This window comes from Lygodium microphyllum, chromosome 23 (genome assembly GCF_053477565.2).
Source record: "Lygodium microphyllum isolate KBCC chromosome 23, Lygodium_microphyllum_v1.1.10, whole genome shotgun sequence".
Lineage (NCBI taxonomy): Eukaryota > Viridiplantae > Streptophyta > Polypodiopsida > Schizaeales > Lygodiaceae > Lygodium > Lygodium microphyllum.
The window spans coordinates 111,014,260-111,041,484 of NC_141157.1; the positions used below are offsets into that span (position 1 = coordinate 111,014,260).

General features: G+C 37.7%; 1 protein-coding gene and 1 long non-coding RNA gene across 3 annotated transcripts; one reads left to right on the forward strand and one right to left on the reverse strand.

Annotated features, from left to right (window-relative positions):
* The first annotated feature begins 1,219 nt into the window (after window positions 1–1,219).
* LOC148016616 (kinetochore protein NUF2 homolog) lies at window positions 1,220–25,342 on the forward strand. 2 transcript variants are annotated; one of them, XM_087664688.1, is made up of 11 exons: window positions 1,220–1,492; window positions 22,286–22,504; window positions 22,580–22,670; window positions 23,085–23,264; window positions 23,409–23,498; window positions 23,600–23,707; window positions 24,031–24,084; window positions 24,184–24,295; window positions 24,378–24,523; window positions 24,613–24,708; window positions 24,820–24,979. In XM_087664688.1, exons 1-11 carry the CDS (start codon window positions 1,326–1,328, stop codon window positions 24,841–24,843), a joined length of 1,287 nt encoding a protein of 428 aa, XP_087520814.1. In that variant the 5' UTR covers window positions 1,220–1,325; the 3' UTR covers window positions 24,844–24,979. The 2 variants fall into 2 exon arrangements, with proteins under 2 accessions (XP_087520814.1, XP_087520813.1); XM_087664687.1 differs by having other exon boundaries at window positions 1,223–1,492; window positions 24,837–25,342.
* On the reverse strand, window positions 23,100–25,459 carry LOC148016617 (uncharacterized). Its single transcript, XR_015688169.1, has 3 exons — window positions 25,328–25,459; window positions 23,467–23,605; window positions 23,100–23,231 (listed from the first exon to the last, which is right to left on the reverse strand). It is a non-coding gene; the product is annotated as an uncharacterized LOC148016617 (long non-coding RNA).
* Window positions 25,460–27,225: the final 1,766 nt, after the last annotated feature.

Here is a 27,225-nt window from a genome sequence, read left to right on the forward strand (position 1 = left end):
ATCATTCACCCTATTTCCAAATACTTTCCTAGATTGCCCACCCTCAAAACTAACATCTACTTGCAATGCACTTTTCAACATCTTCAGCCAATTGACAACTATTACATATTCAAATTTTGAACAATTTCCTCAAGCCACAAATATTCGAAAATTGTATTGGAGTGCTAATCTCATTCAACTTGAACATTTGAGCTACCTAAGGCATAATAATAACCTATCGTGCAGATACACACATGTGCATTGAAGTTTAACATCTCTAAATTGAACCTTCTAAAATGCTAAGAGTTTAGACATATCCCAATTTACAACTACTCCGAAGTTAATTTTAAGAATCTCACAAGAGATACACTATTATTGTAATGAGAAAATTTCAATTTCATATCAAGGCTTATGCTAATATATCTTATGAAAGATCGTTCGAACCTTCGACATGTCCAATGCTTGAAAATAGTGCCATGGCTACAAGCTACCTCTTCTCCTATTTCATATCATATGGCAAGTTTTCATTTATTCCACATAATCCCTTCTTTGATAGAAGGGATTACTTACGATGAGCATGCACATTGAATCCCATATCATCAATATTAATGGTTTAATTATATGATCGGATTAAATCAACAACATGTAAGAAATGTTCGCAAACATCGATAGAAACCATAAACACCATAGATTCATGAGAGCAAACACAAACATCAAATCATATGAAAGACCCCACCTCAAAACAATTCTCTTACCTTTGAGTATTGAAGACAAGGATATTGATCCTAGTTGTTGAAGCCTTTCAATGAACAAAAACCCCATTTTTGGGGTGGACATGCATCGATGCTTCGGTAAGATCTTGTCGTCTTCTTAGTTATGCATTTCGAGTAGCAATAATCAAGATGTTATGATTATCATTCACACTCCTCGAGAATGATCCCGCCATTGAAATGGCCAACAAACAACGTTCACAAAAAAACATATGTAGTAGTAGATACAAAAACCATTAACTCAAAAGTTTGGAGGGATTTTTGAATCAAATTACATATGTTTGTCATTTTTACAACAAAAAGCCTTGAGAAGTTCAAAACTATAGACATTTTTTCTTAAATTTTGAAAGGTTTTTAAAAATTCTGAAAATTTATTTTACAATTAAGCCTCAAATTTTTGTGGAGTGTTGATAGGGTGACTTTTTGTCACAGAACAACGAGTGTCGCGCTACGTGGCCCACCCCCTTTGGGGCCCGAAAAAGGGCGGGAGGTCCAGTTTCAATTTGGAAGAAACGAGAGGGGCATTGTTCAAGTGCTGCTGCTGCTGCTGCTGCTGCTGCTCGCGCTCGTGCCGCCATGCCTACCTTCTCCTTCCCTCTGCTGGAAAAGAAGGAGATTTGCAGATTCGTCTCGCAGCTTTCGTCTGTGAAATTGTCCATGGAGGACCTTAACGCTCCTTCTGCAGAGGTTATTATTCCTGTCTATGAGCAGCTCGCTAGCACCATCTCAGCTGTCGATCCAAGGTTAGCATTTATCATTGTTTGTTTTGAGAGAGAGAGAGAGAGAGAGAGAGAGAGAGAGAGAGAGAGAGAGAGAGAGAGAGAGAGAGAGAGAGAGAGAGAGAGAGAGAGAGAGAGAGAGAGAGAGAGAGAGAGAGAGAGAGAGAGAGAGAGATACGAAAAAAAAAAAAAGAGAGAGAGAGAGAGAGAGAGAGAGAGAGAGAGAGAGAGAGAGAGAGAGAGAGAGAGAGAGAGAGAGAGAGAGAGAGAGAGAGAGAGAGAGAGAGAGAGAGAGAGAGAGAGAGAGAGAGAGAGCATGCGTGGGCACGCGCACCACCAAGCGTGTGCACGTGCTTGGTTGGCCAGAAGACCCTTTGTAAATATTTCAAATCATTAATTGAAACTTCTTCGTGAGAGAGCAGATGGAGTGTGCTGTTCAGTAGCATTGTTGTTGCAGCTATTCTTATCATAAACGTGTATGAAAGGGAGAGAACAGATGGAATGTGCTATTTGATAGCATCTTGTTTTAGCCATCTTATTAGCAAATGTACACATCCTCTTGCTGTGAACATATATCTGCAGAATCTGGCTGTGCCTTTGATCAGTTAGTTAGAGGTACATGCTTGCCTGCTCTGCAATTCACCCAACATAAAAAACGATACACAGCATACAGATCAGGATTAAATGGCATGCACATAGCAATTCTAGACACGGTAATCACAATGTCTACAGGGTATACCCACAGGCCACAACCACACGGTTACCATCACCAGAAGCAGTTGGCTTAGAGTTTTGATGTTGACCTGGAAATTCTCTAATGAAATTATGCGGACTATAGACACATTTCTTTGTGTACGCTCATCAGATAGCATGTGCTGAAATATAGTTGTCTCTGACCTACTTCTGTGTGAGACTGGTCCACATCTGTCCCCTACTTGCATTTTGTTGCTATTCTGCCTAGGCACAAATTTTGCCATGTGTTTTGCATGTCTGGGTTACTAACCAATGTTGTTAAAGGTACTTTGCACAAAGCCACACTTAATGCAGCCACGTTCAGAATGGGATGATCATGGAGCGTGCATGTATAGTGTGAGGTTGAGATTCTCCTTGTCCAATGCTTGCAATACAATTTGCCAATGCATGGCTGCCCTAATGGCAAAAGTGCAATATTGTAAGGATGAATGGACCATGTACAATGAGTCTTCATATTTTTCAAAGTACAACACTGTACAGGTCTTGATAACTTAGCCAAAAGTGTTTTTTTTACTTTCACATACACACACACACGCGCGTGTGCGTGTGCGTGCATGTGTGCACGTGCATGCCAAAAAAAACAAAAACAAAAGAATTGCATGGAGAAGACTGCACAAACTGGCTGTAAATGTGAACTGAAAATGCAAGTAGCAGGCAACATGAGGATGCTAGTGACCTGATCTTTGAGGGCAATTGCAACATGCAGCAGCAATCTGTCATAGAAGGGGCAGCAAAACAGGCTGGCACACACCAAAACACAATAGTTTATTGTGTGTTTGTACACGTTTTTCAAGAGCTATGGTTTTTGGTTCAATGCATTTGATGATGCTGATGAGAAGTCGATCCATTTTTTTGAACACATGAACACACACCAATCAGATCCTTGTGAAGATTGAAAAGAGATTGCAACTTTGATCGATTGAGAAGGTCAGTGTAGCCTTGTTTATTCTTGCTTCTTTATATGTCTCTAATAGGGCTTATTTTGCAAGGCCTTGCATGGTCATTTTAGCAACATCAGTGTAGGTGTCCATTCTTATGGGAGTGCGCAACGGAAGAACACGAATGTGAAGAGGATGAAATAAAAATATCTATATTAAACTTCAAAAGAAAGTTGAATATGATGTGAATAGTCCTCATATGCAATCGATGTTAGTAGTCTTGTGTTTTGTGTGGTCATCTCTTGCCTATGAGCTTCAATCTAAATTAGATGAGGACATTAGGAGCTTAGACATTGTATGCCTATCATTTTATGCATTTTAGATACTTTAGATGGAGGGTACATTAGTGCATTTCTTTTTGGGCACTTTTGGCTATCTTGGGGGCCCTATTTAGGATTTGGTCACTTTTAGCCCCAATTTGCCTTTAAAAAGGTGGCTTGCTCTTTTACTTACTATTCATCATTGATTCTTTATAATCGGCAAGCTCTTCTCATTCTCTCATTCCCTTGCTGTTGTTTGGTGCTATCATTGACACCTATAGCTATGTGTTGGGATTGATTGTTGCAGCCTTGTATCTTCAACCATTGCAATCACATTCTTCCTTCTTTTATGTTCTCTTTGTCTCCTTTCCTCTGTGTTCATTTTTATCTTTTTGTTGTGTTCTCATATGCTATTAGAACTATGTGTGGAAGCATGAGACCTTAAAGAGGAGCATGTTGTTCATGGTCAAATCAACTAGGTGCCATCTGTGTTGGAACCCTTGCGTTTGTCATCAAACAAGTTAGGATAGTCTATTTTCAACCCTATAAGCTACGTTTACTAAGGGCTAGATTTACATTTTGACTCAGATGGCTATCATTCAGGCTAGGTGGTGTTATTCTTATACTTGGGGCAGCTTTCGACAAGCTAGGTGGCACCATTTTTATAGATATAGGTTTGTATTTTAGAGTAGGTAGCTATTTTTGATTTGCATTTTGGATTTTGGATAGCCTTCTTTCAGTTTCGGTGATAGCTATTCTTTATTGAGCAATATCTTTATAAGTTGGATGGCTTGATTTTTGGTGAACAAACTCTTTCTTTTGCTATGTTGCATATTGGTTCGTCTTTTGTGACTTGGACAACTTGTTCTTGGTGTTGGGTGGTCTGTCTTGGTGTTGTGAGGCTTGAAGTAAGATAGATCTGTGTGTATTGCAGACACTTTACTTTCAGGCACTCTTGGTCTCTTACCAATCGTTGGATTGGCTGTGTTTAGTGTAGGTCGATGATTAGTATTTATTTGTGTTTATTGCTTGCTCTCTTTGCTCTGCATCAGGTCGTCTCTATCCTTGGATATGAATAGCCTTGGCTCATTGATCATGGTGTGTTGAGTCATTTGACTCCTTAAGGTGGTTTGTTGTAGGATCTTTGTGTATTAGAGGGTATTGTCATTGCTCGTGACCTCTCTTCGGTTTCTATTATTGGTCTTAGCATCTTGTTTCTATTTGTCCATCAAGCTTCATTTTTAAGACTCTTTATGTGTTGGTGGTGACATTAGGGACTAGCATTAATTAAATAATTGATCAATAAGTGTTGGTGGTGACATTAGGGACTAGCATTAATTAAATAATTAAAACTAGTTTAAGGATTAATAGAGGTTGGGGACTACAATAGGTTGTAAATTGTCAAAAGTGGAGGTAGCAATGGAAGCATAAATATATGATGTAATAAATTATTGAAACACAAGATAAAAGAGAAAGAGAAATAAAAAACACTGAAGAACACAATATAGATGAAAACTCAAGTGTATGCTTAAGAAATGGAATCCATATATTCAACACAAGACAGTCGTATACAATAGTGAGTCATTGGTTGTGTGGGTATTCTCTCCACAAAGTCTCTATACATTTAATGGCAGATGAGTGATTGAGTGAGGAGGAGCCTAAATATATATGATAAAAATATATTCTCAATATGATCAGGTTGGTTGGTATTTAATGTTGGTTGGTCAATAATAAATGTTAAGTATGACCAAAATTAAGACCATAAAAATTGCCTAAAACATCCTAAATAATGTGCCTAGTCTTTGCATGCAGAGACTCACACATGAGTTGATATATTTTCTAGCACCCTTTCTTAGATCACGGGTGATTTCATACAATACAATGGTACAATGAGAATGAATCCTAAACCATACAATATAGAACTATCAAGTAGAACCATGGATACCCAAGAAGTGGGTGATTAAGCCACCATCAAGGTGCCTCAGAGAGAACATACAATACAATGGTACAATGAGAATGAATCCTAAACCATATAATATAGAGCTATCAAGTAGAACCATGGATATCCAAGAAGTGGGTGATTAAGCCACCACTAACGTGCCTCAGAGAGAACTTGATGTTGATATTGAATGTACTAGCTTTTAAAAATAGGGATCATAGCATATCTTTGTATTTATTCCAATGTCTCTTAATAGCATGCATGACCAATTTGTCAAAATAAATGTCTCTAGAACATATGTGACCATGGATTTTTCGCTTTTGGCTAGATCGTCAAAGTGTTTCTTGATGTGAGATCAAGATTAGGAGCTAAGTTCGCTCTCTATCAATTAAATAGCCTATCATGAACTTAGATGTTAATCCTAGCTCTAGGATTTAAACTTGCCAGACTTCAATCGATGCGTCGGAAAAGTCTCTTTATGGATCTTGTGCATTTGTATCGATGTATAGATGAGGTGTAGTTGTCTCATCCCACCACCCTCTCACACTTTCTTTGGCATTGGAGAGTTGTGAGGAATGTCGTCAACACCACCACTAGAAAGCAATCAAGGAAGGGGCTATCAATCCCTTTTTGCGATCTGAGGAAGTTAATTCTATTTGTACCTTGAACTTCTCCTTGGTTGGAGGATAGGAGTTTGAGTTTGAGGCAGATGACTCATCGGAGGAGTTCTCATTTTGCTTCTTATTCTTCTGTTCCTTTTTCTTGAAAGCCACTAACTCTTTGCAATTCTTTTGTAAATGACCTTTCTTTTCATAATGGTAACATTGGGTCTTTGATTTCTTTTTCTTCGAACCCCTCTCTAAAGTTGTAAGAGTCTCACTAAAACTTGATAAAAGCCACCCTTGTAATTGTAAATATATCTCATGCTCAAGTAGCATCAAGGTTATATGGGTAAAATTGATAGGAGTGGATGATGTTTGTGCCCTCAAAGCATTTGCTACTCCATCAAACAGTGAAGGGAGTTTGGAGAGTATGAGTCCAATAAGATGAGCCTTTGGAAGGATAGATTGTATTTATTGAAGCTAGTCTTGGATTTGGATCATATAAAGTAGAAAAAATCGGATAGTATCTTTGGCCTCGAATGAAATTTATTGGAGCTATTCATAAAGAGTAATTGTTCTCATGGTGGAAGAGGTTGTGCACATTATTTGCAACTTTGTTTATACTTCAAAAGATATCTTGTAAGAGGGTAATTGTTGGTGGGACTTTGGAAATACATTGAAGCAAGGCCAAGTATATATATCATTCGAATTCCATGTAAGCACTGCTTTCTCATGGTTATTTTCATCAAAATTAGTTGGAACCATAGTAGTAAGGGAATGCCGTTCCATCCCCTTGCGAATATGGGAACGTGTTCCATACTAAAAAAATGCCAAAGGAACAGGAAATGCCTGTGAAGGGGGGACAGTCGAGGGAATGTGGGGAACGTTGTGGGGATGCTTGTGAAGGGGGAACGTGAAGGGGAACATGGATTCTGTCGTTTCCCAAAGGGGAACGTTGAAAAAGTGACGGATACTGTTGGGACTGTTGAAAGTGACCCACAAGCTGTTCGGATTGTGGCGATTGGTGTGCAAACTATCGGACTATTGGGAGCAAGGTGCTATGTGTTGTGATTTGCGTGCATTTGTTTCAGCCTCTAGATAAGAGAAAACGGTCCGCTGGACTAAAGTCTTCTCTCTCTCTCTCTCTCTCTCTCTCCTCCCATTTTAGAATAATTACAGCTCTCTTTTTCTCTCTTTCCCTTCCATTTCAGAATAATTATAGCTCTTTTCTTTCTTTATCTTAGCTTTGTTTTTACAGCTCTCTCTCTCTCTCTCTCTCTCTCAAAACAAGCTTAGAGTCTCAGATTTTATTATTTATAGTTATTAATCTTTTCTTTTACTAATTATAGCTCTCTCTCTCTAAAACAACTCTGTTTTCATAAGTCTCTTTCTCTCTGTTAAAATAGGTTGAGTCTCATGGAGGGTTGACTAATGCTTTTGATTCATGAATTTGTAGAAGTCATCGCTTCCTTGGGATCAGAGCGTTTGGGTAATAAGGGATCTCAGCCTAGTTGGTGGGACGAGATTGAGAAAGTGGACCATTATACATCAAAGGGAGGTGTAAAGAAATGGAAATGCAAAAGGTGTGAGCAATTGAAAATAGGAGGATTCAATCGTGTAAGCAGTACTTGTGTCATGTTGACATCGGAGCCCAAATAAATTTTTGCGTAAATACCACATTCAAAATGTGAAGGTAGCTCTTGGCAAAGTACCCAAGTGAAGAAGACAAAGCATATGCAAGGAAAAAGCAAGCAATTGATGCATCTTTTTTTAGTGGACAAGCTGATGATATAGTCATGGGTGATGGAGCATGCATGGGGGACTTGGAACTTTTGCATTCTCACAATCCTATGATTAAAAATGCAGCAAGCAACAAACCTTGGGAACAACTTGGGATTCTCATTAGAAGAATAGGGTGGATGCAATTATGGCAGGGTTTTTCTACCATGATCATGTTGCATTCAATGTTATAAGATCTTCCTACTTCCTTGAGATGGTCCAAGAGATTGCCAAGTATGGTCCAACCTATAAGCCATTATCATATGAGACATTGTGTACCACTTTGTTGCAAAAGGAAAATGATGCAATTGAACGTGCTTTGACAATTGTGCAAGAAAGTTGGGTGAAGAATGGTATCTCATTGATAGCAGATGGGTAGAGTGATACTCGAAACGGTCCATCCATGGGATGGTTGCTTATTCTTGAGGAAAGATGCAATTCATTCCTCACATGATGCCTCAAGTATAGGAAAAAGTGCAGATCAACTTGTGGAGGAATGGGTGAAAGGTGTTGAAAAAGTCAAGGCTGAAAATGTAATTCAGTTTATTGTTGACGGTGAGGCAACAAATAGGATAGTAGGTATGAGATTTGAGGAGAGATATCCACTCATCACATTCAGCCCATGCTTTGCTCATTGTTTGAGCAATTTGTTGAAAGACATTGGTAGCTTGTCATGGATCGATTCCTTTATCCAAAAGGGCAAGGATATAATTGGTTTCATCCAAAGCCATCAATTCATTCTTAGTGAGTTTCGTAGATCACCTAAAAAAGATCTCTTAAAGTACTCTGAGACGCGCTTTGACTTTAACTTTTTTATGATAAAGAGACTTGAGAAGGTAAGCTTATCCCTGAAGCAATTGGTGGTAAGTAATGAGTGGATGGGATGGGCTACTTTTAGATCAAGGGTTGGTATAGCAATGGAGAACATCATACAAGATGCATTTTGGAATGAATTGAAAAGCATCAATATTGTCATGAAGCCAATCATGTGCTTGATGCGAATTGCAAATGGACAAGAGCCATGCATTGGAAAGGTCTATGAGGGGGCAGATCGCATGATTGAGAAGCTAGGACAGCTTGGTTTGGATGATGCAAAGTATCAAAAAGTCTGAGATTTATGTGAGGCAAGATGGAATGCTTATCACTCACCTATGCATGCAACGGCATATGTATTAGATCCAGAGTTCCAAGGGTGTGGTCAAGAGAAGGATGAAGAGGTAATGTAGGGTTGGGAGATAGTGCTTTCTAGGTTGGTTCCCATTGATACTAAGAGAAGATTGGTGAAAGATCAGCTTGGTTTTTATAGAAACAAGTTAGAAAGGTTTGGGTTAGCTGATGCATAAATAGATTGGTTTAAGATTGGGACTGCCTTGTGGTGGAAAGATTATGGGGCACGTACACCTGAGCTTCAAACATTGGCAGTGTGGATTTTGTCTCAAGGTGCAAGCTCCTCTCCTTCTCCCATTGAGCAACTATGGAGTGTATTTGGGCATGTTGTATCTTAAAAGCGGAATAGGTTTGGGACAAAACAAGTGAATGACTTGATATTTGTTAGTGCAAACTTGCGCTTACTTGCAGATGTGGCTTCCCTCAAGGTAGAAAAGTTTATAGCTCTTGATGAAGAAGAGTCCTTTGATGATGAGGATGGAGAGACACCTATGTCTACATATATGGCCGATGATCAAGATGCTTTGGAACTTGCAAATGCTGATTTTGATGATGATATGGCTTTCTTAGACAATGTGGATGATAGTCTTTGGATAGTCTTGTTGCTAATGGCAGCCATGTATGATCCAATGGTTACTTTGAGAGACTTTTAAATTCCAAGTTGCCATATTTTGTTAACTATACTTGTTACTTGATGCTTCTTGACTCTTTTATGTAGTATAATCCTAGATTGTCATCTATTTTAGATCTTATAAGTTATGTGCTATTTCAATGTAATCATCCTTTCATCTATGAAAAAGACAATCATATTTTGCAAATTGTGCATGTGTTTTTTAAAGAGCTTTTATGAAATATATAAACGAATAGTTTAATATATACAAATCATATATATAGTACAAGTCATTTCCTTTATGTTTTCGTTTCTCTTGGGGCTTTGTTTTCGTTCCCTTAGGACGCCGTGTTTCCGTTTCCGTTCTCGTTCCTGTTCTTGTTTCATTGCTACTATGGTTGGAACATGAGAAGGCCGTTGAGAATGTTCAATAGCTTTTGATTTGATGGGAGAGTTGGTAGGACAGGCACCTTCTTGTCCATGATCACCTAGAACTCCAAGTCAGTCTTTGTAGACATGTTTACCTGCAATGCTTGCACAAATACAAAAACAACTCGCCTTTGATTGTGAAAACATAGCTTGTTAGGGCTCTTTCTTTTGCTTTTCGAACCTTCTTTAGTCGTTGGAGATGATGAAAAGGTAAAATTTGCAATGGAAGGTCTAAAACACAGCCTTTCTTTTCTTCAAACAGCAACCTGTAGTAAATTCACCAACTGGACTCCTTTCTCACACGTCTACACTTGCTTCAGTCTAGTTTTGATACATAGCCCTCCCGCTCGCCCTCGAATGTTGGAAACGTAGCCTTGTGCCACGTTGAAATCTCCTCTTCAGGTAGGTTCTTCAATCTTTTAGTTTGTCTTCATCGCTTTGATACCATGTCAGAGTGCAGCGATGCGGAAGTGTGGGACTAAGACTGAGAGAGAGTGAATATGGAGAGAAGAGAGAAAACGACAGTAAAACACAAAAAATCTGCAATGTAGAATGTTGTATAGGAATGTAGAAATATACACGGGTGTAGAGAGAATATGTACGTATGTCTCCGCCTTGAGGATCTTGATCTTTGTCAGCTTGCGGGTTGCCAGTCACCAACAGGCTATCTTTGTCAGATGTCAGATGTGTGTGTCCAATTGTTGGACAAGACTGCTATAAATAACATAGAAAAAATATCACAAAAATGGCCAGAAGCAAGTCGATTGCAATTAATGCAGCCGATTACATAAAACAGTCTTGATTGTTGTTGTACTTGATCGATTGTGTTGATGTGGCAACTGTTCAACTGGTTTGGTCGTATTGCACTTGTTGATGTGGCTCTTGCGACTATTGATGTGGCACTTTGGCTGTACTGCTTTGCACACTACTGTCCAAGGAATGACTCTCTAATACTTGGTGTACAAGCAGTGATCAACTTGTCTTCTTTGAAAGCCTTGAGACTGCATGAAAGTATCAAACATATAATACTATTCCCTTGGTGCTTGTTTCAACCTATAAAAACTCCGTTTTAGTTTACAGGCCATTGTCTCTTTGCCTTTAGTAACAAAACCTTCAGGTTGTTGTATATATATGTCCTCATGTAGATCACCATGTAAAAATGCAGTCTTTACATTCATCTGTATGAGCTCCGTATCTTCAATTGCAACCAAGCCCAAAATGGTTCTTAGAGTAGTTATCTTGACTACGGGAGAAAAGATCTCGTCAAAGTCAATTCCATGTTCTTGCTTGTATCCCTTTGCAACTAACTATGCTTTGTACTTTGGCGAAGAACTAGAAGTGACCTTTATCTTGTAAATCCACTTGCATGGAAGAGTTTTTGCCTTTTAGGCAACTGCACCAAGTTTCAAGTACCATTTTTATCAAGTGATTTCATTTTTGATAGCATGGCCTTGAACCACTTTTTGTTGTTTAGTCTAGTCATTGCTTCCTTGAAGTACGATAGCTCACCACAATCAGTAACCATGACATAATCTGAGCATATTGTCTACTAGGAACAAACTTATTTGGTTGTCTTGAAGGTCAGGTTGACCTATGTAGCGAAGGTTTTGCATTTGCTGGGGGGCTTGCAAATTTGCATTATAGGTTGTTGTCTTGAAATACGGGTTTGTAATTTTGCAAGTATAGGTTGTTGTCCCGAAATATAAGCCTACAATTCTGTATGTACAGGTTGCTATCTTGAAACTCCAGTATGCTGTCTCGACAGTTTAGGCTGTCCTAATTGCATGTTTTCAGACTGAAACTGTGGTGTATCATGGGCAATACCTTGCTGGTCATTTCTAGCACTATTTCTTGCATTTTTAAGAGTATTTATAGTAGGTATACATTGCTGTCCATTGGGCATAAATGGCTGTCTAAAAGGTACATCCTCCCTAAGAACAACCCTCTTGACTTTCTCAATCTTCTCGGGTTGCTTATGCATGCGATCTTTACGGAAGATGATATCATTGTTGCGTACTATCTTTTTTCTCAGGATCCCAAAGTCTATCCCCCATCTCACACCCTCGTCATTGTATCCTAGGAACATGCATTAATAGGACTTTGGTTCTAGTTTGTTGCGTTTTTCTTTCTATATGTGCACAAAAAACTCGTAGCCAAACACTCGCTAATGAGCATAAGAATGTGGCTTGTCCGACCACTCTTCTTGAGGGACTCTCCCCTCCAAAGACTTGTTCGGTGACTTGTTAATTAGATGAATGGTTGTCATAACAGTCTTTGCCCAAAAGCCATGGGGTAATGTAGCATGATACAACATCGTAGGGACTTTATTCTGTATAGTCCAATTCATGTGCTTTGTAGCTTTATTTTGGGGTGGATTATGAGGGGCAGCGAGCTTTCTCTTTATCCCCTTGTCACAAAATGCTTGAAAGGCTTTGGACATATACTCTTCACCGTTGTCAAAGCAATGATACTTAAGTGTCTTATTAGCTTGATTTACTACCAATGCCAAGAATTTTTAAAACTTATCAAGCACTTCGTCCTTGCTATGAATAGGGTAAACCCATACCTTTCGTGTAGCATCATTGATAAATGTAACAAAGTATTTCTTCCTCATAGAGATAACCTTGGCATTTGACATACATCGGAATGTACTAACTCTAGAGGTAAAGATTTTAGTGAAAGAGACTTTTTATGAGATGTTTGTGCATGTTTACCATAAAGACAATGATCACAGTGCTCAAAATTAGCATAATGAAGATAAGGCAAGTAACCCAAACGAGAAAATACTTTCATTTCTGTTTGACTCGTGTCCCAACCGGCCATGCCACAAGAAAACACTTGGTTGCTCGGTCAAAGCAATAACATGGCCATGCACACTAGATACATGGAGAGGATATAAAGTATCACTTTTTGAGCCTCTGGCAATAACCCTAGATCCTTTGCAGATCTTCCATTTTCCATTGTCAAAGGCGGTATGAAATTCGTCGTCATTTAGCTGTCCAGTACTAATCAAGCTCTTCTTGAGTTGAGATACATGTCTTACATTTTGAAGAGTGAAGACAGATCCATACTGAAACTGTAGTTGCACATTGGCAATGCTTGTAATGTCACATGTATAATTGTCCCCAAGATGGACAACACCATGTCGACCTTTTGTACAATTTGTAAATCACTCACGGTGAGGAGTGATATAAAAAGAGACACCCGAATTCAAAATCCAAGTGTGCATGTCATAATTTGTATTGGCTATCCAAGCATGTGCACTGAAACATGAAGAGATAAAGAGTACATCATTCCTATTGTCGCTCTCATGGCTAATTACATTCACCTCTTCGATCTTTACATTGCTTTTCTTAGCAATATGACTCTCTTTTTTCTTTTTTTTATTGTCATTCGTCTTCTTGTCTTTTCCTTTTTCTTTTTTTCATTTATAGCAGTCATGTTTGAAGTGACCCTTGCCACAGTGATGGCATTCAACATCTTTATTACGTGATTTATTGTGTTTATTGCTATCAAATTTGTCTTTTTGTTGTGATGTGTCTCTAGTATGCAAAGCCCTAGAAGACTTATTGGATGCATTATTTTATTGATTCATTTCTTCCATGAGTAGAGCACTCTCTATATCAGTATATAAAAGCATATTATTAGAATTGCTCATAGCAGTCCTAAAGGTATCTCAGCTCTCTGGCGTGCAGAGTGCAAAGCAAAAATGTAGCTTTGAACTCATCATCAATATTGAACTTCAAAGCGGCAAGTTGGTTGAAAATGGAGTTAAACTCACTAAGGTGAGTAGACGTTGTAGTATCCTCTTTCATATGTAAATCCATGAGTTTCTTCAATCAATAGACTTTGCTTGTAGCACTTTTTTGGGTATACAATTCTTTCAGTCACTTTCAAATGTCATAAGTAAAATTCAACCCTTCAATGTTAAACAACAAGGCATCAGAAATCAATAGCTCAATGGTCGAGCGTGCAAGCTCATTCAACTCATCCGAGTTGTCTTGCTGTACATCAATTGGTTTTGCTCTCTTTACTTTAATCGGCTTTGCTTGCTTCTTTTGCAAGAAGATATTATAGCATTGCTTTTGCCAAACTGCGAAGGTGTGTGCTCCTTCAAGCTTCTTGATATGTATAAGATGATTGTCATTGTTGCTAGCCATGATTCATAGCCAATTAATTGTATGACTGTAAATGATAGCTAGTGCCAAGCAATGGAAGCTCCAAAATCCACTTAGAAATATGTTATGAATATCCCCAAGTATATAATAGTAAGAACATACATCAATTCATTGCCCAAAATGCCTCAAAAGTATTCAATGACAGTAAATATACCAATTTCTTGATAAAAACAGAGTGTAATCTTGAAATTCTTGACAATACAGGCGGCTGTCCTGCAATTCCTAAAATTCTTGACAATACAGATGGCTATCTTGCAATTCAAGAGTGTAGTCTTGAAATTCTTGACAATACATGTGACTGTCTTGTAATTCAGGAGTGCAATCTCGACATTTAAGAAAAATCTGTCGTGAAAATTTGGAATTGAATTAACCTCTTAGATTGATTGAGATTGAGCTTCAAAGATCATGGAAAGCTGCTCAAAACATCACCATAATATTCTTGTATAGAAACATATCAAATTTCTTGACAGTGAGATATGCTGTCTTGAATATGCAAGAAACTGTCTTGAATGTATAGCAATAGACTTGCAGGTAAAGTTGATTAAAAAATGAGCTTTAATCATTGCTTAAATGCATTTTAGAATCAAATCCAAGCATGTAACATCAATCATAAGTATGAATACTTGGTTTAGAATGCTCGAGACCAAGTCTAGAAGCAAGATATAATGCATACGCAGTCAAAATGTCATTCAGCCTTGTTTTTCCAGCAGCCAAATCTTTGTCAAAACCAAGTAAAATGATGACTCTAATCATCCTAAAATGATCTTTAATCATGGATATAACATCTCCAAGTTGTAGTACCAAATGGATATCAGATAGTCATCACATAAGTGAATCATAAGCATTATTCACTCAAAATAGTTGCTATCTTGTTTATTACAGATTTGAATATTGTGTATTTTAGACTTGAAGTTGAATGTATATCAATCCCAAGTGTAATATTATATTTTAATGCTCAATGCTAAGCATTAGATGCAAAGTTTGAAGCACAATCATGATGCCAAATGAAGAGGAGCAGTGGTTGTAGATCCAGAGCATATTGAAAACCAGATTTGCACATCCATGTTCATGCCTTCAGCCCTGAAGAGATTGGAATGTTGGTCCAAGTGTTGACGATGACGAGGAGGGTCTTCAAGTGGCTAATGATGTCTGACAACAAGCTCAAATGAAGAGGGAAGCTTCAAGCTTCAAGAAGAAGCTTCAAACCTTGTTGCCTTGCTTGTAGACTCTTCACAATGAACTCTTCTTCAACTTCAAGCTCTTGCACTTGAAGAAATGACAAGCTCTTGATTGCCTAAATTAAGCTCTTATACCTCTTTGTTGAGTTAGCTACAATGGAGCTTTTGTGTAGAGATGCAGGTTGAGAGAGAGAAGAGATAGAGACATACGATTTGTGGTATTGAAGAGTGTATCTTAATAATGATTTTAGATAGGCATATGTACTATGTACAACCTCGCCCTTATGGGCGAGTACGAACATTATCCTTTATCCCAACAAGTATTCACCAAAAGTCGATCATAACAAGAAGAAATTTGTTGTGAAAAGTTAAAAAATCAGTGAGAAATTGCCAAAAACAACAAAAACAGCTTGATAATGCAGTTGTCTAGCCAGGGGGAGAGATAGAGGCACTAAAACGCAGGTTGAAATTGACATGCAAGCAGTAGACGTGTTGATGTAGGCTAAATGGATGTTGAGTCTTTGGCTAGGTTTGGCAGAGAAAGAAGGTGTACTACTTCTCTCTCACCTATAACCTAGCCACGCTTTACTCACACGAGTTGTTTAAATTACTAACACTTTCTCTTATATCATGGGTGATTTGATATAATACAAGGATACAATTATAAAGGCTAATCATAGTCCATATAACAAAGAATCACCAGACTAGAACCATGGATATTCTAGCAATGGGTGATTAAGCTATCACCTAGGTATCTTAGAGAGAACTTGATGTTGATTTCGATTATATGAGCTTTTGAAGAAAAGAGAAGAGTTGTTACGAGGATGTGAAATTTTATTACTTTGCTTAGCATTTGATTAAAAGTTAATCAAATATGTTAATATCACTTGTACATGTGAGATGCAAGTTAATTATTTCATAGTGTGGAACCCAAGACCCCAAGATATCAGTTGTTGGTGCCAAATATAAAAGTTATAATAAGTTATACTTGATAGATATAAGGTGATACTTGGTGTTCGATTTAGGCCTAGACTAATTTATTGGCCATTGATGTCCCTGATGATATTAGAGATTATATATTAATTAATTAATTAATACCAATCTAAGAGTAATAATTACTCAATGATAGTTGAAAGTCAAATTACCTAACCAATTTAATTATTGGTTGGTGGAATGATTTTTTTGGATACTAGAATAATTATTAAATTAATTTTTAAAATTAATATTTTAAAAATTAATTCAATAAGTTGAATAATGTTGAAAAATGGGATTAGAAGGTTGTCACTTGATAAAACTTGTCCATTCAAATAGGAAAAACTTTTTAAAGGATTGGTGAAAGTTTATTCTAGTTATTGTAAGGCAGAAGGAAAAACGTTTTAGGAGTTGGTGGAAATCTATTTTAGACATTGTGAGATAGAAGGTTGTTAGAGAGCAAGGAGAGGTGGTTGATGTGATTTGCAGATACTAAGGATCAATCTTACAACATGTGACAGTAGTTTGAAAGTCTCCATGAGTAGATGATAGTAGTCCAAGGTCCTTTTCGTGCAGATGATAGCATATAGGAGGGGGCAACAGTTTTTTTGGTAGACCTAAGTTGTAGGTAACAAGTTTCATGGTTGTTTGAGTAGGCTAACAATAAAATTCTAGCATTTTTTATGATGAAACTCTAAAAATTTTCTCTCCACAATATTCACTCTCATTTTTCCATCATCTTTGAAGTCATCTCAGCATTTTCCAATAGTTTTGGGTATTAGAGAAAGAGATTTTAGTCAATCTTTGTTATAAACCCTTACAATAGAAAGTAGGGTTTGACAACCACCTTAAGATGGATGCTTACAATTGAGAGTCTAGGACTTGAATTCTGGCAGTCGAAATTGAATACTTTTAGAAAGATTGAAGAGACTAGCCATCCAATATCAAACTTGGGATTGAATTTATCTTTCAAGGAGCAGGGTAAAGGTCAAAATCAAGGGCAAATTGGTTTGAAAGCTTGTTGGTTAGTTTTGACAAGAAGTGTCACTTCAATTAATGGAGAAGGTTAGAGGATCTCAATTTGTACTCCATTCATTTGCAATTAAACTGGAAGAAATATTGTAAGGGATGTCAATCTTGGAGTCAACAAGCTGTCCATCGTCCAAGATTAAGTGGTAAACTTTGTATATTTAGTTTATGTGAATTAATTATTTGTTGTAATTAGTGTTAAATCAAGTTAGTATCATCCTATTCAAGGAGGAAGGACAGTTTCACGAAAACAACGGTGTTGATATAGAAGTAAAAGCACATGTATTTGATTTTGGAGTAGGAGGAGAAGAGAATGTAGGTTTGTATTGCATATTGGTTTTTTTGATAGGATGACTAGTTTCAAATGGAGATTTCGTCCTTCTTGTAAAATCAATAGTTTTGTGTATAAAATATAAGGGTAAATAATCAATGTTACCTTGTAGTTGTTATTGGGCTAAATCCATAAAGATTAAATTGTACTTGGCTCATAAAAACTCATGTAGTTTGTAGGTACCATATATTTCTTCTTGGTCAGAATCTTATGGAGTAAGTTGAGAGACCTACTCTTGCTTGATTCTCAAGATGCATTGTTTATGAGATTGAAGTGGTGAGAAAGTCTTCAAAGTCATCTTTCCTTTGAGAGTTTTTGTTTTTGATGATGAGTTTTTTGAGGGTCTATGTTTCTTTAGAGGGTTTCTAGCTTTGATACCATATATAGAAATACTCAAATACAAAGTACAAACACAATCGTACAACAAAGTATAGATTGATAATAGAACTCAATAGGGTTAGGATAAGTCAGAGACAATCAATACAATAGATGAATGAATAAATGAATAAATACAACGCTCAATGCAATTGACACACTATACAAAGTGAATACTAAATCTTGAACTCTAGTGTCTTTGAAGACCTTATTATTTTAAAAGAAACGTGATCCTAGAGAGTAATTGTGTTCCATATGTCAAATCCTAATTTGGATGTCTTTAAATTTTCTATAAATAGGCATGTTGTTCACCACTCTCCCTCAATCTCATTTTTGCAGGTTTCAAGAGTTATACTTTGTTGTCCACACCCCGTTCGCAGAGAACATTGTGGTCATAGCTTTCCATAGTTGTTTGCTACCATCTAGTGTTTAATTTTAGCCTCCATCATCCACATCTAGCTTTTGCTTGTTGATCTTGTCACTACCAAACTTGTGTTTCTTGCCAAGTGTTCCTTTCCAATTGTAGAGCGATCACATTCAAGTTGCATTTATTGTCATCTAGCTTCTTTGTAGCTATCACCATCATCTAGGTGTTGTCATTTACATCTAACAGCTTGCATTTTGATATTCTCTCTTCTTGAAAGGGTCTTTCATCCTATCATCTACATCTTAAATCCACTCATCCACAGTAGACTATTTGTATTTGCCTTTCTAGCTATCGTTAAGTATTCTCTTTTCCATACTTCGCGTTTGTTGTATATTCTCTCTCCTCTACTATCGTCTATATGAGATTTAGTCTTTTAGGTTACATTTGTTGGTGTTCGATATACAGAGGTTGTACAATACACTCTCCATCTCATAATCTTTGCCTTGATTATAGAGATAATAGAAATTCCACTCCAAGGGAAAGATAATATCAATAGCCTATCCTTTAAGCACTCGTGAGAAACCCATCTCTCCTTAAAAACACGTGTGAGAAATATTTCTTTTTAGCAATTTCGTCATTTGTAAGGCTTTGACCATTCTATGCAACCACTATAAAGCTTTGGAAACACTAGATAGTGGTTCTAGACACTTAGATACGACCTTTAAGATCTCTACATATTCGTTTTTGGGTGGTGTACCTATGATGGAGACTAGATCTCCCAAACACTTTCAGGTTATTTCTTTGGGAGTGTATCCCAAATATACTTGAGTGTGGATTGTTTGGTATTGTAGTTTATCTCTATTTTTTAAATTGGATCATTTGATCATTATGTTTGTCTCAATCGATATTTGGACAAGGCGATCGTGTCCCAATGTCTCCACCTTAGGGTTGTCATGTTTGATGACATCCAATTAGTACCGTCCGATACTAGTATCGTACTAATCAAACTTATAAATCTTAGAGCTACATTCAATGCTACGTTTGATGAAAAAAATTGTATACATAATTTTAATGTCTATGCTTAATGTTGTGACTCAAAATAATATAAAAATTTAGAGATTTTATACCAAGAGTTTACATATTAAGAGGCTAAGGATAGAGAGGATGGCCAATTGAGAGCTTGAAAGTGGAGGTAGGGTAGAGATGTGGCGAAGGAGAGCTTGAGGAGAGAGAGTTTGAGAATAGAGAGCTTGAAAGTTGAGCTTGAAATTTAAATTTGAAATTAGAGAGGGAGAGGGAGAGGAAGAATATATTGCTAGAATAGGGGGCATGGGTAGGTATAGGTGTGTCATGGAGAGGAAGCCTAAACAACGCCTACAAATTACCCCAAAAGTGATCCCAAATGGTCACAGAAAGGCACTTTGAAACAGTCAGATAATTTTCATCGGATGCCATCGAATGTGTCGTATTGGATGGGACAGATTGGATGAGTTGACCCACTCATCGGACGTGGACAACTAGGCTTCACCTCCATCTACGGTACCATATGGAACCATGACAGTTCGGTACCTTTGTATCAATTGACACTTCTTGGACTCACCCACATTTTATAGCCTCAAATGTCCATATTTTATGCACAATTGTTCGATCAATTTATTCACCTTCACTCCATCTGCTTTTGCATGATTTGATAGATCCTTAGGCAGTCAATGTGCACCCTTAGTCCGATTCCCCAGCCTCTCTAGGGTGATCACTTGGGCTTTCTTGGAAAGATAACCATTGTCTTTGTAGTCTTGGTAGGCTACTAGGCAATTGTCATGTATCCTTTGCTTGATGCCTTGGTTGCATTGGAGTGGATGCCTTGGGATAAAAGAAATATAAATGAAGGGGCTTGGCTTGTTTACTTTTTGTGGTTCACTTTTGGATCTAAGAGGAGGTGTCGAGCTAAAAATGCATTAGCTTGATTTAAATAGTCTTAAAATATGCTTTATTAATGAAGAATTAAGAAAAAGTGATTCTAGAGAGTAATTGTATTCCACATGTGAAACCCTAATTTGGGTGCTTCCAAACTTTCTATAAATGGGCATGTTGCCTATCACTGTATCTCAATCTCGTTTTTGTAGGTTTCAGGAGCTGTATCTTTGTTGCCCACACTCCGTTCGCAAAGGACATTGTGGTTGGAGCTTTCCATTGTTTGCTACCATGTGGTGTTTAATTTGAGTCTCCATCGTCCACATCTAGCTATCGCTATTGATCTAGTCACTGCCAGACTTGTGTTTGTTACCAAGCGTTCCTTTCTAGTTGTAGGTGACGACATCTAGATTGCATTATTGTCATTTGGGGCCTTTGGAGTTGTCGCCATCATCCAGGTGATGTCACCCATATCTGACAGCCCAAGTTTTGATTTTTTCTCTTTTCCACAAGATCTTTTACACTATCGCCTGCACCTTACACCTTATTGTCCACATCAGATTGTTTGCGTCTGCCTTTCCAATTATCGCCAGGTATTCTTTTTTCTCCACAGTTTGCATTTGTTGTATATTCTCTCTCCTCTATTGCAGTTCGCATAAGACCTAGCCTCTTAGGTTGCGTTTGTTCGTGCTTGACACAGGGAGGTTGCCTTGTTGCATTTTGGATCCATTTCAAAGTACGACACACTCTCCAACTCATAACCTTTGTCTTGATCCTAGAGATACAAGAGTTCGGGGTTCAATATTGATTGCATAGTGTGTTTGATGCATATCTTGTATTCAATAGTCATTCACTTCATTATTCATTGTGTTCATTGTTTTTGAGTTACCCTAACCCTAACTGTGTTTTGTGTTATCAATTTGTGTTTTGTTGTATGATTGGTTTTGTGTTTTTTGTGTTTAGAGCATTTCTTCATAATAGGAGTGATGGTGACAGCTGCTAGGGGGTGGCTTATGCTGGGAAAGAGCTGGCAGCAACACAAACTAAGGTATCCACCAAGGAGGGCTGTAAAGAGTAGTGTAGATTGGGTGCCAACTGATAATGAATGTGTAGTGACGATAGACTGAGTAGACAGGCTGCCTCCTAGTTATACATGAGTGGATCTAGCCAAATAAGGATTTGGCTTATGGGCATAGATTCACTCCAGAAATATTTGGTAACAGTAAAGTTTTGGAGCTGTAACAAAAAAAGCTACTCAGTGTATAATGCTTTTTTTGACTCAATAGTATTGGGCTTCCAAAGCAAGATGATCAGGCTATACTATTCTTAAATGATTTTCCTTCAAAAAGAACATGTCCATTCCATGCTACATGTTATTTCATTACCTTTCGTAGGTTCTAAAAGTTGAGAATTTTTGTGCCATATATTGGGATTTGCCACGCCGCACAACTTCTTAGGAAAGCTTAAGACAACCTTCTACCTTTTTATGCTTAGGAATCAGCCTACCTAACAACCCTTTGTAACAGCTCGATTGCAAATTTCTCTAGAAGGGGTGGGATTTAGCAAGAAACACTTGCCTCTAGGTAACATGATCAGCACATGTAAACTTGCCTTGTACCAGTTGACACACCAACTATTGCTTGGTATGTTTGAGTTTGATTGCTATCTCCCTCTAATTTGGCTGTGTCAATGACAACTTTGTCATCATTTTGATGTTTGCTTGATGTATGTTTGATGAATTGGAACATACACTCAGCACTTCAAACATTGACTTTAGAGTGAACATATTTGCCCCTAGAGATTAGTGTGTAGCCCATTGCACTTCTAAATCAGATTTTCACCTCAGTTCCGCACTTCAAAGCTTGCAATAGCAATGTTTCTATAATATTTCAATTATTTGATTGATCTCAAAGCCATAGATTTCTAGGTGTTCAAGGTGCTCACGAGTTTACTTTCATACGTTAACAAATCTAAAGTTTTGGGTACACTTCTTCCCCAGGGAAGAATCATCGCAACCACCGTTTGCTGCCATTCAGATGTTGGGAGATTATCCGGAACTTCATGCCGAGTCAATCGGAATTCTACGATCGTTTCGTCGCCTGCAGAAGTTCATGACAGCTGCAGGGGCAGAAGATCTTTCCGTTGTAGATCTCTTCCGTCCAGAACCTCAGCGAACAGTTCGATTTTTATCAGCTGCAATTAATTTCTGCATGTATTGGTAAGAATTGTTATCACAAACATCTGTTTTCTTCTGCTTTTGTATCCAAGTCCATAATGGGACTCTTTTAAACAGCAATCACAAGTGGGCATTTATTGCTCAGCTCAATGCTGTTCGAGATGCAGAGCTGGCGAAGGTAACGGAAGTTGCAGAGGAGAGAGTGAAGGTAAACTGTTCAGTCTAAATTACTGCATAATGTTCTAATCACTAGTGCCTGCAGTGCTGTTGCTGGTTTTTTAGAATGGCTTAGAAACCTTTTTCGGTAAAAGAGGTGGCTTCTTACTGTGATTCGTCAAGACTCTAGTCTGACACAATGATTCAAGAGACAGTTAAGTACGGACAACTTACAGCTCTAGAGAAGAGATGCAACGAAGAGTTGAGATTGTGGATCAGAAAGTAAAATATTCTCCAGTGAGCGGATCAGCAACTTATGTGTGACTGTGATTTTGAATATATGGAGTCACACAATGAGATGTCCTTTATATTGATAGCGTTTGCTGGTATTTGAAAGGCTGCCAGCTTTTGCAGGTTTTCACACTGTTTCTAATAATTAACAGCAGTTTTTGGCGTTTTGATACAGATTCAAAGTGAGATAGCACTAATAGAGCAAGATAGAGCTGCACAGCAGCCTCAAGTGCAGGCTCTAGAGCTGGAGATAAAAGAGCTGAATAACCGGATTTTGGCATTGAACAAGCAGCAGGCTGCTCTTCAATCTGACATCAACAATCTGAAGAAAGAAGATAACAGTCTCAATGAAAAGGCATGCAATCACTCAGATCCCTATTTAAATTATTCCATTTTAGACCACATTTGGTTGTGTGGAGACAGTATGACAAGTTATCATATTTATCAAATGGTTGGATATCTAGTTGGTTACCTGCGGCAATGTCTGTTTGCTATACAGATTGCAAATTTGGACTTTGAAAAGATGCAGAAAGAAAAAGAAGAAGCTCAATTAAGACCTCAAATTGTGGATAATCCTCAAGCATTTCAGGTGTCTGTCCATGTTTTCAGTCAATAAAAGCAGCTGAAGCTGTCCCTGGAGCAGCTTGAACTGTGTTCTAATGCTGTTTTTGAGCGTCTGTCCATGCGCAGAGAACTCTGCAAGAAAAAAAAGCAGCTTTAGCTGAGGAAGAAGTTTTGCTGAAGAATGCATTGGAGAGCAGCCGGAGATTTAAGGCCAAAGCGGAAGTTGTTGCAAAGGTGAGCATTGGCTTCTTTCCATCTGTATGCACTCCTTTATCCTGTTGTAGAACATTACCTGCTGTCAAGATGCTTCCTTCCATCTGTATGCACTCCTTTATCATGTAATAGATCATTAACTGCTGTAAAGATGATCATTCAATCTCGAAACATTTCTCGGTATTAGGCATTATAGGCGTTCAACCCTTCTGAAAGTTGTTAATGTAGAAAACGAGATAAATGCGGAATCTATGTTGAAGACATAGGTCCTCACTGTTCAGAGTTTTCAATGGAGTCTGGTACACTTGTTGCTTAATTTGTAACAGTAGACTGTTGTTTGACAGGCGGAGAAAAAGCTTTTGAAGCATCAAAGAATGTTGCAATCTCTAGAAGAACAGGTTTGGAACTTTTGAGATTCCTTACTGATGAAGATAACAGTATAAAACTCTGTTATCTTCTTTCTGTTTGAATGCTCTTAAAAATCAGAGTCTCTTCAGGTAAATGATCGGAACACAGATAAAACTGTGAAGGAGCGCAAAGCACGACTAAAAGCGATTGAGAAGGAAGAATGGTCAATTGAAGCACAGAGAGTGGAACTAAATCTAGAAGGTATTTCGTACAACACCGTGGACTTTGAAGATCATCAATATCAACCTTTCTGACGATTTGCTTCCCATGTTCTGCATAACAGTGCAGAGGTTGGAGGAGCTTGTGGAGAAAAATGTTCACCAGTGCAATGCGGCCTCGAAAGATCTGGAGAACATCAAGGCAAAGCAGGAGCGATGCAGGGCTGAACAGGGACCGAGGCGTCAACTTGTAGCCGAGATAGAGAAGCAAGTGAGTTTTTTGGACTTGACATGTTCACTAATGTGAAATTAATGCTGAATTAGACATGAATGTGGGATTTCTGACGACTCGACAAGCAGATAGAAGCCTTGCAAAGACAAAGCAGAGATCTAGTCGTCCTTAAAGAAGACAAGAAAGACCAACTTCAAGATCGCGCATCAAAATTAATGGAAGTGGTAATGGCTCTTGAGTACACTCCAGAAGGGTGTTACACTTAATCGAGTAGAAAGTTGCAGAAAGTCTAGTTTGTGTACGTAGTATACATTGATTGTTGGAATGTCTGATAGGGTCCATGGTGTTTCAGGGTTTGAAGTTTTCACAGTCAGTGGCGTCAAGAACAGGGCTTGGGCTTCAATCACAAATTGAGCCGCAGGCAGTGGAGTCAAGAGCAGGGCCTCAATCACAAATTGAACCAATGGATATAGAAGGAAAATAGAGCTAGAATGGTGACAAACAGGCAACAAGAAACAATCACGCCATCCAAAAGACTCTTGTAGCACACCATCCTCACTCCTGCACTCCCACTCCGTATCAATGCCTACACAGAGTTGCCCAGCAGCTTGTCATGTCATGTGCTGTGATTTTGTGATCTTCTGTACACAGCATGACATGGTTTGTACAATACCAGCAACCACCCTTCTTCACCTAAACCTTTAAAGACAGTCAAAATCTCTGATTTACAAAGCTGAAAACTAAGGGGCACATGTCTCTAGCTATTTTCCCAAAAACCTTTGCGATCCTATGATTCCACAGAGCCCTGATTCCTATGGCTCTAATGATACTCCAATGCCATACCTTCGCCTCTTGAAGTTGACCATAGTTTGTAAACACTGCTCTTGCATCGGTCTTTGCCTGCAGTCCTGCCTTCTCGACCCACTTGTTGAGAGCTTTCTAAATGCTTCCCATTTTTACAGTCCCAAAAGAGATGTTACCCACACTCTTTGTGGTGGTTTATGAGTGAGCTTCATAGATCATACAAATCTTGGAAGAAACAAAATAATTATTGCTTGGTAACCTTAGTGGTTTAAGAGCCCTTCTCGACTAGCCAATCCAACTTATGAAGAAGAGGTTCAAGCACAATTGTAAATAATAGTGGCGCCGCCAAGGGGGCACCCTCTTTGATAAAGCACCACTTACACTAACTTGTGTAGCTAGAAGCTACTCTTGCAACCCATAGATTTTAAAGTGCTTGTGATAGAATCCCTAAGTGACATAATCATATGCCTCATCAACTAGCATTTCCGTTTGACCATTGGAGATAGCCTAGTTTGTGGCCAATTATTAAGTTTGCAATTGCATTATGAATGTGTTATTGGTAAAGGAACCCATAGTGTCTTTGATGGACCACTCATAGGAGACTCTTAATTCTTAGGGCAATTGCTTTGTGGTAAGTATTGTTCTAAATGACTTGTTTTGTATTAGTTGGTGTTAATTGTGTAATCTTTGCCATAGTAGTTCCAAATGCACTTACAAAACTCAATCAACATGCCATCCACACCAAGAGATTTCCCATTTTTCATGCTTTTGAGGTTATACTTAGCTCATCCTTTGCAAATGAGCTTGCAACCTCTTAGCTTGCGCTTTGGATAGCTCGCATCCATATCCTTTGCATCAAAATCTCATGGCTTTATTGCAATGTTGGCCCCCAAAAATAACTAGATGATCTTCAAAAGTTCGTAGTACCTTCATGTCATCCAAAAGTTTGTTGTTCCTTTAGCTCTCAATGCAATTGATTTGCTTGTTTTTATTTCTTTCACTTATCAAAGTAGAATGTAGATGGGGTATCATCTATGGCTTTTCACTTTGACGTCAATTCTATTTTTAAAGCTTGAATCTAATAGACCTCTTGAGTTTTCATGTATATCTTATCTTGAGTCTTAATGTTTATGTCAACCTATTGTAATAAATTACATGAAATATTAGTCACAATTTGACATGAATCAATGTGGTTTTTGATAGAGAATTATGAAGTAAAGAGTGGAAGAGAAGTTTTTATCATAATATGTCGGAGACCAAGTAGTAGAAGTAAATTGTGCGATTAGAATATGAACTTCAATCTAGAGCTTGTTTCACCAAACCACCTTGGAGCTTATATCATGTACATGAAAGGAGTTCCAATCTTCATAATTGTAAGCTTGAATTTTTGAAATAAGAATTATTTTGATTAGTTATTTGAAAAAATTTTCATGTGTTTGGAAGAGGCTTTTTACCAGTGGTATGTTTTTTGAGAAAAGTGTAAAAAAAAATTCGACAATCTTTTCTAAATGATACTTGTATACAAACTTGCTAAAGATGAGAAGAAAGTGCAAAAGTGTGACTAGGGTTTTTTGAAAAACAAGTGTTAATTTAAAAAAAAATATTTGAAGGCTTATTTATAAAATGATGAGGAATTTGACCTTGATATTTTCTTATAACTTTGTGAGAGAAACTTTAGTTACATTTTACTATGTTTGATCATAAATGAAGCTCAAAGACATGACATATGTTTGTGTTAAAAAATTCAATAAAAAATTTGCCATAATCAAAATTTATTGATACACTTTAAATGATCTAATAATCATTTTTAAACATTATTTACATGTCATTGAAAAGATAACTATGGCTTTATGAAGATATCACATGTTTTCCTTCTCTTAAAAACTTTGTTATATTAGAGGTGGAAAGAAGGATATTCTTGTTGCAAAATTTTTAAA